The sequence below is a fragment of the Macrosteles quadrilineatus genome, unplaced genomic scaffold, assembly GCF_028750875.1.
Source record: "Macrosteles quadrilineatus isolate MER2022 unplaced genomic scaffold, UCM_ALF_1.0 Scaffold_5__1_contigs__length_97177068, whole genome shotgun sequence".
Lineage (NCBI taxonomy): Eukaryota > Metazoa > Arthropoda > Insecta > Hemiptera > Cicadellidae > Macrosteles > Macrosteles quadrilineatus.
Genome location: NW_026542598.1, coordinates 1,827,289 through 1,841,390, shown reverse-complemented (window position 1 = coordinate 1,841,390; position 14,102 = coordinate 1,827,289). Strand labels below are relative to the sequence as shown.

Sequence of the window (14,102 nt, the reverse complement as noted above, 5' to 3'; positions counted from 1 at the left end):
ATTCACTTTCTTAAGCTATTCACCAGTTCGATAAAAAAATCATTGATCCTAATCCCTATAATATGGATGAAAATATTCTGAAGAAAATTATTACAAATCACCAAGTTGTGAAGAGCTGTTATATATATTGATGATAGTCTTTTTGAAATGTTCCTCAAATGAGTATATGGCATGCTGTTTACCATTATCGATGACTAAACTGTGTTTGCTTAAAGTTCCTTAAGTTTCTTTGTGCTTCGTCGTTCCTTAATTTAATTAGACTTACAATAACGCCGGGGCCACACGATCATAAGCCGTACGATCATAAGCCGCGCAACGATGTCCCGGCCACACGGAGCGGATGAACCGCTTCCGGTTGAGGTTTCCCAGCCTACGTACTGTAAGATTAGAACATGGTTTAATTCACTCGTTCTCGTTGTAGTCATGGACGAAACACTTATGTTAGTTTGTGCATTAGAAGCGTGTGGGGAGCTAGAGCCTAAGGTTAACCGAAATCATTGGGTCCATCCTTTCATAACCGATAAACCATTTGTGTTCCAAACCTTTTACGATCACATGCGAAACCATAGTTCGAAAGTTTTTTTGTTACTATCGCATGTAGATAGCATCGTTTGACGAGCTACTTCAATTGATTCGACCGCATATAACTAAGGAAGATACACTCATGAGAAATGTACAACATGAAATACAACATGAAATACAACATGAGAAATTCCACAGATATGGTTTGTCTTTAACAAGTTCTATTAATTTGTCTGTATCGAACATTTTACACCTATAAACCGAAACTCACAAGCACAAACTAAAAAAAAAACAACTACAAATGCTTGAAAATGAGCTCCAACCGCACCGACAATCCGTATCGTGTGGCCACTCTCATAAGACTACATGTGTCATTCCCTCCAACGCGGCAAAAGATCGCGCGGACAATCCGCCCAGGCGGCTTAGGATCGCCCCGTGTGGCCACTCTCATTTGATTCAATGTGTTGTCGGACCACGCGGATCATCCAACAGATGATCCGCCTCGTGTGGCCCCGACCTCAGGAGTTCTAATGTGGATACTGTAGTTGTTTTAGTGGTGAATAGGAAAAGTTTTTTTTCCATAGTAAAAGCAAAAGCCCTTTTGTGATTTTCAGTTATGATGATGACAGAAAGACTAGGAGTTTATAATTAAAAGACAATATATTTTACAAGATTGCCTTTATTTGTAGTAGCTGTCCAGACCCACATGATTCAACAATACTGAATATCTTAATACTAACAATATTTATGTGGAAATTACACTACTAAATCATAGATCAGCATCATACAATCAATTTTAATAATTTAAAAGGCAAAGCAGAGTAAACATAATTCATAACCGGTTTCTCAAACCATAAGGATCGGTACCGTAACAGAATAAAAATGTAAAACGGTATAAAAGCTATTCTTTCCTCTATTTTTAACTGGGATTTCAAATCACATCCTAAAAACTTTATAAAATAATTAAATTTTCACAATTATAATATCGTAAAAAATTAAAAACCTCATTTTCAACTGGAAACAATCATTCAGCCTTAAACTATAAATAAACACTCTACATGATCATTTAGAACCTCAATAAAGGTTATAAAATAAAATCTTTACGTAACACAGCCAGACTTGTCGAGAACCTTTAGTCACACAAATCAACATTAACAATTGCTTCTAGAATATTACTTTAGACCTGGTCATGACACCTAAATGCTATTTTAGTACTTTCGTCAATATAAAACAAGTATAAAAATACTGCAAATATTTCCTCGTGCTAAATCAAACTCGGTTTTCATCAATCTGATTTTTAAAAACGTGCATAAATAGTTAACTCGATTGTTGTATGATTGACTTACAAAAGGAAACAACTTGGGAAGAATGGACCCATTTCTCAGCCTTAACAGCAGGAAAATGATTTTGTTACAAGGAAATGTTTCAAAATCAGTAAGTTTCTCAGAGGTTACCTCGGCAAACTTTACGTTTTATCATATCCCAGGTTTTTAGAGACTTAAAAGGTCAAGTTAGGTTTACATTGATTTTGTAACTTATCAAACCTTTGAACGTTTAGTAGACACTGAGTAAATTAGAGGAGAGGTCACTATAATCTACACATTTATGTCGCTAAACTACTTAGTTTAATGAATATCAAAATACATCTCTTTCTTGCCAACTATAAATGCAGACCTCTGGTGGACTTGAATTGTGATCAAACCGAAGACAGTAGAAAACAATTAGAACCACAAGCTCTAGTGATCCAGGGTTAACATTCGACGCTAGGTCCAAGGAGCATATTTGACATTATTGTCTTCAAATATTGCCTGATCTAGAAGCAAGTTTTTTACAATTTTAGAATTTTTTTATATTACTTTCTCGTTATATAAATTTTTCTGAAAAAATATCCTCCATCGACCAAGCTTCTATAAATCTTTGAAGATCTCATGATAAATATTTTATCCTGAAAACATGTTATTTTTGTTACACTCGTTTGTACAAAAGATCTGAGTAAATGTAAAACTATCAAAGTGTTTGTTGTACATTCCATAATTTGTTCGAAAAACTTAAATCCTCTCTCGTATGTAAATATGAAATAGTAAAATTAAAAAAAGGTTTTTCAACATAAAAATTATGTATCAAAAGTTTTTTTAGACCTGTATATTATGATTGTTGGTTAAAATGCTCCGTTAATACAAAGGTTTGTATGTTGTAAAATGGTCGATCCAAATTATGAAAAGTACAAAAGGCTGCAGTCTCAAATTTAGCTGGAAGGGGAAGTATCCCCATTGGAATGTGTTGATGATTTGTCGAAGGAGAACCTTGAGATAGGTTGGTCTGTGTGTCCGTTCACATGAGGTTTTCTGTCTGTACCATTGGCTGCAGTGTCTTCGTTGCCTGATGGACTGAAAGTTGTCCACTCATCAGTTTTTTCGTCCAGATATTCAATGCTGTTCAAGAAGGTTTTTCCTGTAAACAACTTCAATTGTTAAAAACTGATGGTGATGAGTATGCATATCCATGAAAAAAAACTAGATATTTTATTAGATTCTCTATGAAACACGTTATTTACAGATTTTGGTTTCAGAGAAATGTCTATTTTAACTGATTGATCACTGGCCTTTTGATATTGATTCTCGCTGTAGAACCAGGTTTTAGTAACAAAGCTACACAAAATATCCCATCCATCCTACACTGTGCTAGCTAAGCAATATCTACATTGCCGTCTAATAATTATAGGATTCAAAACTGGACCGAACTGGTCTTCTTCATTAACAAATCTACACAAATCGCGTATATTGGCACTTGATTCTTATGTCTGCACGCACTTGGCACAACTTCGTAGGACACGTGTTTTGCCCATCACTATTTTCAACAACTAGCTGACTGTTGGTTTATGGAGGGGTGCAAAGGCAAAAACTCCAGAAGGTTCTACTGTTATCAATTTTGGCAATTCTAGGTATGCGGTGTAGGGCTGGGTGTATTCCACAAGTTGTTTATAACGGTTTAAAAAGCTACACTAGCTATCTCACTCCATTCTCCCCTGAGTTCTCATAGCTTAAGACCACAAGTACGAACATAAATCTGCGGCCTAAATCCATTGTTATATCTTACAAACTAATTCAACAAATATTTAATGACTCCTCACCAGAGAATCCTCCAACGGCGTAGAGACGGCCGTTGATGACAGTGACGCCAACATTGGAGCGTGGAGTCGTCATGTTGGGACCCGGACTCCAGGTCTGTGTTTCCGGGTCAAACATCTCTGTAGAAGTAAGAGAGTGAGTCCCGTCTGAACCTCCCACAGCGTACAGCTTGCCTGTGAACAAGTCATTGTTAGTACAGCTTTCACTGTTAAATCCCACTTCCATGTGCAAGTTGTTGCCAGTTGGCCACCAACAGTGAGTTGTCAATTGATTATTTCTGTTACACTTAAATTTTGTATTTTCCAATGGCTTCTAATAAGTAATTGGCTTTACAGTCTGATCAGTTGAAACATAATCTATGATAGAATACATAATTGATAACTATATGATAGCTTAGAATACAAAATTATAAAATTGGTTTTGCTTCATGAAGGCAGTGACCAACTATGCTGTTCACATTTTCTTTATGATCATGAAATTCATCTCTTTAATTAAATGATATGTGTTATTTTAGCACTTCAGGTTATTTAAGTCTTTACATGTAATCTCTCCTACAACTAACTGTAAATTCTCCTAAATTGTAAGTTAGTACATCTCTTTTGGCATGAAAATCACCTGAATTCTCTGAATAATGCTACATGCTCATCCAATGACCACACCCGAGCAAAACAAATACTCTAGACATTTAGCACTAACCTTTGAAGACGGCTACACCGCAACCCCTCCTGGCAGTGATCATGGGTGATGCGAAGGTCCACAGATCTGTCTGAGGGTCGTAGGTCTCTACAGAAGTGAGGCAGTTCCATCCGTCACAGCCACCCACAGCCCACACTTTGTCATTCATGGCACAAACACCTGCCTGGTATCTGCCTGCAAGTCACACCATTCGCTATAGACTGCACAACATGCTGGTCCCATTGACTGTACAACACTCAGTATTACAAAAGAATGCCTTCATACTAGCTTGCAACGTCTAGCATACCCATAGTGGATTTGCTCTAGGGTCTCCGGGTCCACGATATTTTTTGGTCGAGGTAGGCCAACAGTTAGCCCGAAGGGTTTGTTCGGGCAAGAAATAATTTTTGAGCTAATTGATCACAATTCGCATTGACTGCAGAGATGTTCATAATTTTCCATGACTTTAGAAGACCACTATATCAATAGAAATTAAAATCTCCCAAAACAACTAGATTTTGGGTCAACGAGATTGGCCTGAATATCAAGAACAAACCTTTTAGACTAAACCCAAATTTTAAAAATCTGACCTGTTGACCCTTAGTTTTTTAACTGATATGAGTAGTTTTTCATCTACCCTTTATTTAATTACACCAGTGGCATTTTGAAAGGAAGAATCTATAACACTTTTACAAGTGAAATTATCAAAACCAATAACATTTTTGTGGATATGCTGTGGATCCAAATCGTCCCTTGTGCACCAAAGTCTGAGGCACCCAAGATGGTACTGATTTCACTTCAATTTTTAGGAATGCAATGTCAAAGTTTAAACACAGACTCTTTTCTTTCAGCCTAACTCTCCCAATTAACTGGTCATATAACTGCGGGCTCTTTAAGTTTATGTTTCTGCATTATTTATGCCAATTTTCACTAGGTTTGGATTAAAATGCACACAAATTGCAGTACAAAGCTTGCAATGGCAGTGATGGTTGAATGGGTGATGGTTTCAAGAAGTCATGTTGATTTTTTGTTAGTTGTTGATTCTCTAAGTGAACATATGACACTATTGTATTTCTTAAAGAAATCTCAATAAAGAAAATTGATTAAATGATTGATTGATCGAAAACACAGCCAAAATAAATTTAGGCATTTGTTTGATCTCGTAAAAATCTATCAAATATCAAAAATCAAGTGAGAAGGTTAAACACTCAAAATTACTGTCATAAAAAAGGATTGAATGAAACTAAATATTTACACAAAATCAACTATAGTCTTACCAGTCAGAAGGGAAGCGATGGTAGTCCATTGTTGAGAGTCTGGATCAAACACATCACACTGTTTGATGCCTACTTGTCCGTTCCATCCTCCAATACAGTACAACTTGCCTCCCAGCTCACACACACCTGGACAAACATACAGAAAAACGTAGTAGTGATGTTGTTAGTTAATATTAGATGTGTAAGGAAAATTTTGAATACAGAACATAACTATCCAAAAATGCAAAACTAAAAGAATTTTGGTTTTTGTGTGTGTGAGTTTTGGTGAAGATTTTTCACTTAAGCTGGTTAAAGTAAAAATAACGAGGAGATACTAAAAAGATAGAATATTAAACGTAAAAACTGCTATTTCCAAAATCAAAATTATTTTTGAGCATAGTCTTACAAAAAAATATGTAGAACAATTTATGAATGTAATGTAAAAGTGTGTAAAAACAGTAATGTAATGTTTTGTGATGTGTCTGATGATGCCAGCATAGCTGGCGAAAGACCTCATGAAATTAAAAATTTTGAAATTATTGGTGAAGTTTTTATTTTAAATTTATAGTAATGTACTAATGGTTCCTTCTAAAAAGTTATAGTACACTAACAAAGAAAATTGGGACGATATCCTCAAGATTAAAATATCTAATAACAAAATCACGGGGAATCTTTCTCCAAGCATTCACTTAATTATAGTTGAAAAAGCAGGATTGTATCTTGAGGCTGTTTCTTACTTTTTTGTACTTTAACCAAGAAAAACAATTTTAATGACATGTAAACTAGTAACCCATGCATTTCGCGTGCATTGCCTTGTATTACATGCAAGCTAATTTTTGCTAGTTTAATTACATCTTTACGGTAAAAATCAGGGCCTGATTACCCATTAGGCTAATTAGTGGCTAACAAGTGTTTTAGGGGGGTGCCAGACAGCTAAGACTTAAAGTTGGGACCGGGGGCGTAAAAAATGTTTTATTCCAAAAAAGGATTTGCGCAGATAGGGAATGAGGCGGAGAAGGGTGCGTTCGGCAGATTTTCATAATCATTATATCCATATATAAAGGCCAAAGTACCCATGAACTTTTGAGAAAACTACAAGTCACACCCCCACAAACCATATACTTAAAATGTTCGACATGACGAGAAACCTTGCGCAAAACTATCCATTATTTCATAAATTGCCCTTTAAGGTCGTAATTCCTTTCTAAAGGGAACTTTCCATATACCTAATGTTAAAAATACCTCAGCTGTACTTATTTGTTTATTTCAGCTTAACTTAACCAATCAATAGTTTTATTTATAAAGTCAAACGGGGTGAAGCCCGTGGGTTACAGCTATTTTATAGTAATAATTGATTTGTAAAAACATAGAGTTAATTTAGAAAGTACGTATATTATTGTTTGGTTTTTTGATATTTTAGGTTAGGTCTACTTTTGATTTAATACAATCATATGTTTAATTAAATGTAAAATAAATACATTATTTTAAATACAAAAGTTTTACATTCCTTGTTCAACCGATTTGTAACTATTTTAAAAGTTCCTAATCAAACCATGCATTAATTATTTGTGATCAGTTTTCTTTTGTTTTTAAATAAACTGAATAAGTTATTAGTATAATTCCTTTGGCCATTTTTTATTTAGAATTCAGTATTAGTATTCATTTTTTGAAATTTTGAAAGTGGTAGCAGAGTGGAGGGGTAGTGATGGGGAGGAGGGGGGCGCGAAAAAACGTCAGCCTACTGGCGACTAGACCCTTAATCAGGCCCTGGTAAAAATTATTTCTATTAATCATTATTTATGTCATCGAAGCTTATCAAGGATAGGATACATAATATTGTTATAATAGTTATTGTGATCAACCTTTTTTTAACTTTAATGATCATAGTTAATTGAATTGATACTCAGGAACTCATTATATTAACAATTTTGTAAATCAAACCTTGTATAAATTAAGCAAAAAAACTTTAAATTAATGAGAAAAACCAATCTTTTATGTAACAAAAAACCAAGAATGGTTATAAGGTGTTTTTATCAAATAAATGCCTGCCAACTTTCAAAAGAAAATATGAACCTATGATTAGAAAACCAAATTCATGAAGAACAAATTTAACACATTAGTAAGTGAAAATAAATTCATAGCTAAACGGAAAACATTTGTAATCAAGGACAAGCACAAATATTCTATTACTAAAGGTTAATCAACTAAGAATGTAATTTCTGTAACACCTTTCCCCATTACAAAAAATTATTGATCTTAAATATATTTGAATCAGGAGCATTTCCTTCCTGAATACCACACTGCAGTCGGCAAAACAAATGTCCTGTGGAAAAATAACATGGTCATTATTCAAATCCAGAGCACCTTTTAGATCCTCATGTTTCATAAAAAATAGTTTTTCCATCATGGTGTCTTTTGTTTTTTAAGTTTACAACTGACAGAATTTTGTAGAGAAAATGACAAAAATTCACAAGTATTCGAACCCAATAAAAGATGTGATTATCAAAAGAAAACTTCAAACAGACATATCTCTGATATATGCAAATTAAGCAGGGTTTCTAACATTTAATGCAGTATGTCTTGTTTATTTATTCTTGACTAATTGTATGGGCATTCCAATTCAAACTCTAACAAACTTGTTATACCCTTGAAATAGTTATCATTTTATAAATCAACTAAGAAAAAATTTTTTGGAGTGCACAGAATAGTTAATCCGTATATAAAAACATGCAATTATTAAAACTATGAACATGACCAGTTATGAATATAGGAAATATTGTTAAAACACAACATTTAATATCAGAAATTATTTTATGAGATACAGAAAATCTGTAATGGTAATAAGCTAGGTGGGATTTGGTCAAATAAAGTTTAGCATCAGTTTTTGTTCATTAAAAAAATTGAGTAAGACTGTAGCAACGTACACAGAAAAATATTATATGCAATTTTAATCACTGGCCCAAGGTAGATAGTTTACTAAGCAGAAAGATGAACCAACTTTATCATGAGTAAAAACATTTTCTAACTGAGCAAACAGTACAGCTTCATAGAATGATAAAAAAAATCAGAATAATTGTTTGAATATAATCAAAATAATGGTGACTTACCAGTCGCAGTGATGACTTACCGAAGTGGAACGCTGCTACGAGGGGGAATTTTTAACAACTCAATTTGGAATGATTTTGGAAAGTTAAAGACTTATAATTCATCTCAAAAGTTAGGTGAAAATCGGAAAACATTTAAAGAAGATATATTTAAAATTTTCCTATCATATCTCTAAAATATAAACTAAATTTTTGTTTGATTAGTTAAAATAAGTATAAATTCGCTAAAAAACCTTTAGCAAGAGTGTATGTACTTTTCACCCATAATTCTAGCAAAACTGTTCTCTTCCAAAGGGCTTACAATGTCAACTTAATTTTGTTAAAGATGTTAACTTGTGTTTGAAATCGCAAGAGATAAAATTAACCTGCAGTGTGTAAACACTTGTTAAATGATTTAAATGTTCAAGTGAGAAACACTGAATTGCCATTGGGTTTGATTTTTACGTGCACTATGGGGAATAAACCTTTTGATAGGACCAGCAAAAATAGTGAGTGGGGGTAAAATCAAATTGTTAAAACCTTTTGCTACATATTTTCAACAACTGTATGAAAATTACCAAGAGGTTTATGTAAAATGTGTTGATACTTAAATTCAAGTATTATTTATTAGCCTAACCAAACAATAAAATCTAGTGATCTTCCAAACTCAGCATTATAATAACCCTATTCAAGGGGGAAATTTAATTTTCATACTGTTCCTTTGAATGGTTTAACCTATTTTTTGACCAGTGTGAAGACCCAGAAATGCAGGAAGTATGGGTTTCTCTAAAATAATCTAGTGAGGGTCGTACGCACCGGTGACAGGGGTCGCAGGCTGGCTCAGCTAGCAGACGATGCTCCGTTCTTCTCAAGGCTGAAACGTAATCAAGAGACCAAACCTGTTTAGTCGGGTGTAACAGACCATCGGCCTTCCTAGCCTAGACACAACCACAGACACATTACCTCCACCTAAATCTTCAACCCCCCTGACAACCTTACAACAAAATGTACAGTTGAGAGAATTCAAAAGAAAAATACAAATTTGTTTAGTACCCCTTAAAGAAAATACAAATTTGAATTTTACTTTTTAAAATGTTTAGACAAAATAACTCATGTAAAACTTCTCAACAGAAGATTACGGTGGGGCAAATAAATACTAAGAAATGAATTTGAACACTTAAGACTTACCCAGTGTCCTGAGTTTACTAGGAAGTCACCGTCTGTCTAAAAACAAAACACATGACACGTGCAAACGAATACATGGAAATGCTCCTGAGATTCTATTTCCCGTTTTGCACAGTTTCCACTTCATGATGATAATGATACTCATTGTGAAATCGTTCATTTATACTTAACAGGATGAAATGAAAGTGGAAACTGTGCTTTCGCTTATTTTAGCAATCCCTTCTACATTGGGCTACATCTGCTGGTACTGGGCTATTGTAACGGATTTCAGGAGAATATTTAGTAATAAGTGTGTAAGATAAGCTTATTGATAGTAACTGGAAATATAAATGCTTTGTACTCTATAAACAATTGTAACTGGGAATTTTGATAGGGGGTTTCTTGTTTTACAAAATATTTACAGGTGCATTTTGCTCCAGGCCTAAAAAACCGTCTTTTGTTTATTGTTTATAAGTTTTAAAGGATTACGATTACAGTTTAGTAGCATTATTAGTAGGAATATCAGAGTATCAAATACTGTAAACCCAAAATAAAAATATAATTAAAATAACTGCATCTAAAACACAATAATTTAAAATAGGAGTCTTGCCTTCTGGTGTTGATTCAATAAACAACTGAAGAGGGGACTAGTATCCAGTCCTTTGCCTATTGATAATCCTACCTCCTACCTACCACAGATTTATTTCACTGAATCATAAATGTAACCCATCTAACGCTGCTTTTAAGTAAGTAAAGACCTAACCCATAACTCTCACTGAACCATAAGAAAAATGTTGTTTGAATCTGCTACTGTCTATACCAGAATCTAGAGAGCCTTGCTGTCACTGATGTGACAACACCGTTGCTAGTGACAACACCGTTGCTATCAGCTGATCATTTATACAAGTGAAATGTAGAGTAAAAAAAAAATCTGATTTAGACACTAGCAGATTCAAAACGCAACATTTTATTGGCTCAGAGAGAGTTCTGGGTTAGGTTAGGACTCATTTCTGTGCTGGAAACTCAGTAAATAAACACAGCCTTTAAAAAATTATAGTTGAAAATATAACTTAACCTCCACACATTTCTTTCAAATGATTTAACCTACGATGCAAATAATTAACCGAAATAAAAGAGCAACAACACCAGTAGCAGCAGATGCAGCGACTCACCATCCCTACGAGACCCAACATGTAGAGTGAGAAAGACAGTAACTGACCTGTGTTGGAGCGAGCGAGAGACAGAGAAGTGACGCGAGTCCACTTGCCCAACTGGGGGTCGTAGCACTCCACTGTTGCCAACTCCGTGGTGCCGTTACATCCGCCCACTGCATATACCTTGTCTCCTACGACAGCGATGTTGAAGCGGCCGCGGGCCTCACGCATCGGAGCCAGCACACCCCACGTGTTATGCTCAGGGTCGTACAACTCCACGCTACGAAGGCACTCAGCGCGGTCGTACCCTCCTGTGAACAGTGCAACTTTAGCCTGGTTCCATCTTAGACTATCTATACTATGAGATAAATTAAAACAGTGGTATTTTCATATGCAAAATAACCATCACTATGAAAAGTAGCAGAGGTCACAAGTGATAAGGCTGTAGCCAGTTTAAGAATGAAATTGAATGTACCAAGTTAAAGTTTTAATTTGTCTGACTGATTCTGGCCATCACCAACATAAAAGCTTGACTTGACCCACAAATTATCCCCGCCCCAAATCAAACCTTGGGCTAACTGTTGACCCTTATATAGATTGGATGTATATCTTATTGGTTTTACTGACCACAGACAAGCAGGTTGTTGTTGAGGTTGGCACAGCCAGCACCACACTTGACACTGACCATGTTGGCCAGACCACAGTACAAGTCAGGCTTCTCCACAGGGGTCTGTGTGTCAGGTAGGGGAGAGGGTGATGACGGCTGGTTCAGTCTCAGCATCACTGACAGGGTCGCCAACTTGTTGCCAACACTCACCAGAGCCAGAAACGAATGTTCTACAACAATCAATCATAAATGTAAAAATATATTTTTGTGTCAAACATTGTGTCATAAATCAAGCTAAAATAAAAAATAAAAAAATAATACAGCAAATTTCCTTTGATGCTCAACCAATGGGAAAAGGTTTTATTTACTGTAAAGTGACTTTGTTATCCTCTCAAGGCCTCAATTTACTTTTAAAACTCAACGTGATTGGACTCTGACCATAACACCTAAAACTTGACTGCATGGTTCCTTAACTTACCTGCAACTTTCTTGGAAGCAATCAGGGTGAACTCCTTTTCAATGTCAGTATCCAAAGTGTCAGTTCTGTTGTAAAGCAACACTCGTGGCTTGGCCGGCTGGATCTGGCCCTTCCTGCGATTCTGAAAAGTAAATCAATGTTTTATACATGCAAATGTAGTTATTATTTTCAACTATAAAACTATAATCACACCAAAGATATCCATCAATATCCTATGGCCGAGCCTCCATTCATGATGTTCCATTGGTTCTCTTTTGATGTCAAAAGGAAATCACAATCTCTGGTGAAGAGTGTTACTTCACGGTAAACGTTCACAGTACCACTGAGACTGCAAGATACGCTCACAAGTGTTGCCACGATCACGGGATATGGTAACGGTATTGCCAGAACACAGTTGTTTACACAGTTGTGGGAGAAGACCATCAGTGTTTGCTGGCTTTCTACGGGCCGTAGGTCGGAGACCCCTGAAACATTTAGATGAATGTATTACCTTTGTAGCTGGGTTGACGTTGGTCTTCTTGGACATCTTCTTGTAGTCCTGGACAATCTCAGTGTCAGACACATCACCAGAGGGGAGCTCAGAGCAGTCCTGCAATGTGTTGTCCAAGGCAAGGTAGAGCAGATGGGTCTGTCAATAGAGATGGACCGATTAGACATTGACCAATAGGACGATACTCTTACAATACTAACAAAATACAAAACACATACAAATATTTTACTATCACTAACAGCATTTTCATAGACCTAATACAGTATTGTTATACACATTCTTCACCCCTTGAATGGTTACTTCATAAGCAAAGTATTCCAAATATTTGCTGTGTTTGCTACCTGAAGATTTACTACATTTTTTAGGTTTAGTACTAGTTTGACTGAACAAGCTCTAACAATAATAAAGTGTCAGTATAATCACTTATCATAATGCTCTCAAGCAGAGTTAGAATCAGTATAAAAGACAGTCTGTGGAACAAAGAGGCTGATACTAGAAGACAAAAATGCTGCCATATTGAGCTTGCATTCAAAAAAGTAATTTACTTGTGTGTATTCAATAACCATTAAGACATTTTATACTTTCTTTAAAAGGAGCATAGTTAATTTGTTTTGGAGTTATAAGGCATACTGAAAGCTCATTCGCAATGCAAACTATTGGTTACATATAGTGCATCCAATAAAGATGATGAATATGAATACCTTCTCTGTTAGAGTGTTGACGTTTTCATCGTCATGAGAACGCTTGACCCAGTCCAAGACGAGGTGACACAGAGACTCACAAGTGACGAGACTCATTTCTTGTCTGGTCTGGTTCAACACTTCCACTCGGACGCAAGGTAGCGCTAGCAGCACTGATGTCTGGCTCACTTCCTCAAACTGTCAGGCAAATACACAGGGTTGTTTTACAGTTAATTAAATTTACAATAGATAAAATTAGAGTTGTACAAGGGCTCCATTTTCAAGCAGAGCTGAGCCTAGCCTAAGCTCAGATCTTGAAAGCCAAGTCAGAAAATTGACTTGAGCCAAACTTTAAGATTGTTATGTAACACATCTGCCAAAATTGCACAGTATAAAATTCATGTTTTTTCCACAATTGTGTGTGACAATCATAAACTTTCCGTGATCAAGGGAGACGATGAGACGTTGTCCCTCCGACCAAAGTTTCAAAATTAAACTCAGTTGAATTGAGCCAACATTGTTCTGTTGACAGTTGGATTACTGTATTCTGTCTTACACACCAGCTTTTTAACCAATCCAAAATTAAAGGCCAACATATTGCAAATTTGTAACGGGCCAAATGTGTAGGGGGGTAAAATAATGGTTAAAACACGATAATTAAACAGCCAAGTGTTGGCTGTTGGAGAAGCATAGTTGTGACACTAAACTGACATCGTACCTAACCTCAAATTCCAAGATCGCAGACGACATTGGTGTCAGTTTGGTTGTTCCACTGCGTCTGAGGGCGGGCTACGGCAGAAAATAAGAGCAGCTGAGCCACCTTTTGAGTGAGGTGGCTATAAAGCTTGTGAAAGCTGTCATGCGC

The 14,102-nt window shown here is 35.7% G+C and overlaps 1 protein-coding gene across 2 annotated transcripts in view; it reads right to left on the bottom strand.

Annotated features, from left to right (window-relative positions):
- Nucleotides 1-1,183: 1,183 nt before the first annotated feature.
- Nucleotides 1,184-14,102, bottom strand: part of LOC128993973 (influenza virus NS1A-binding protein homolog) — a 58,651-nt gene continuing 45,732 nt past the window's right edge. For both annotated transcript variants that reach the window (XM_054418121.1, XM_054418120.1), the window contains 9 exons: nucleotides 13,259-13,435; nucleotides 12,558-12,695; nucleotides 12,068-12,188; nucleotides 11,610-11,819; nucleotides 11,048-11,293; nucleotides 5,603-5,728; nucleotides 4,347-4,520; nucleotides 3,653-3,823; nucleotides 1,184-2,973 (listed from right to left, as the gene is read on the bottom strand). In XM_054418121.1, coding sequence (XP_054274096.1) covers nucleotides 2,768-2,973; nucleotides 3,653-3,823; nucleotides 4,347-4,520; nucleotides 5,603-5,728; nucleotides 11,048-11,293; nucleotides 11,610-11,819; nucleotides 12,068-12,188; nucleotides 12,558-12,695; nucleotides 13,259-13,435 — 1,569 coding nt within the window. In that variant the 3' untranslated portion in view covers nucleotides 1,184-2,767. The remainder of the gene's footprint in view (nucleotides 2,974-3,652; nucleotides 3,824-4,346; nucleotides 4,521-5,602; nucleotides 5,729-11,047; nucleotides 11,294-11,609; nucleotides 11,820-12,067; nucleotides 12,189-12,557; nucleotides 12,696-13,258; nucleotides 13,436-14,102) is intronic.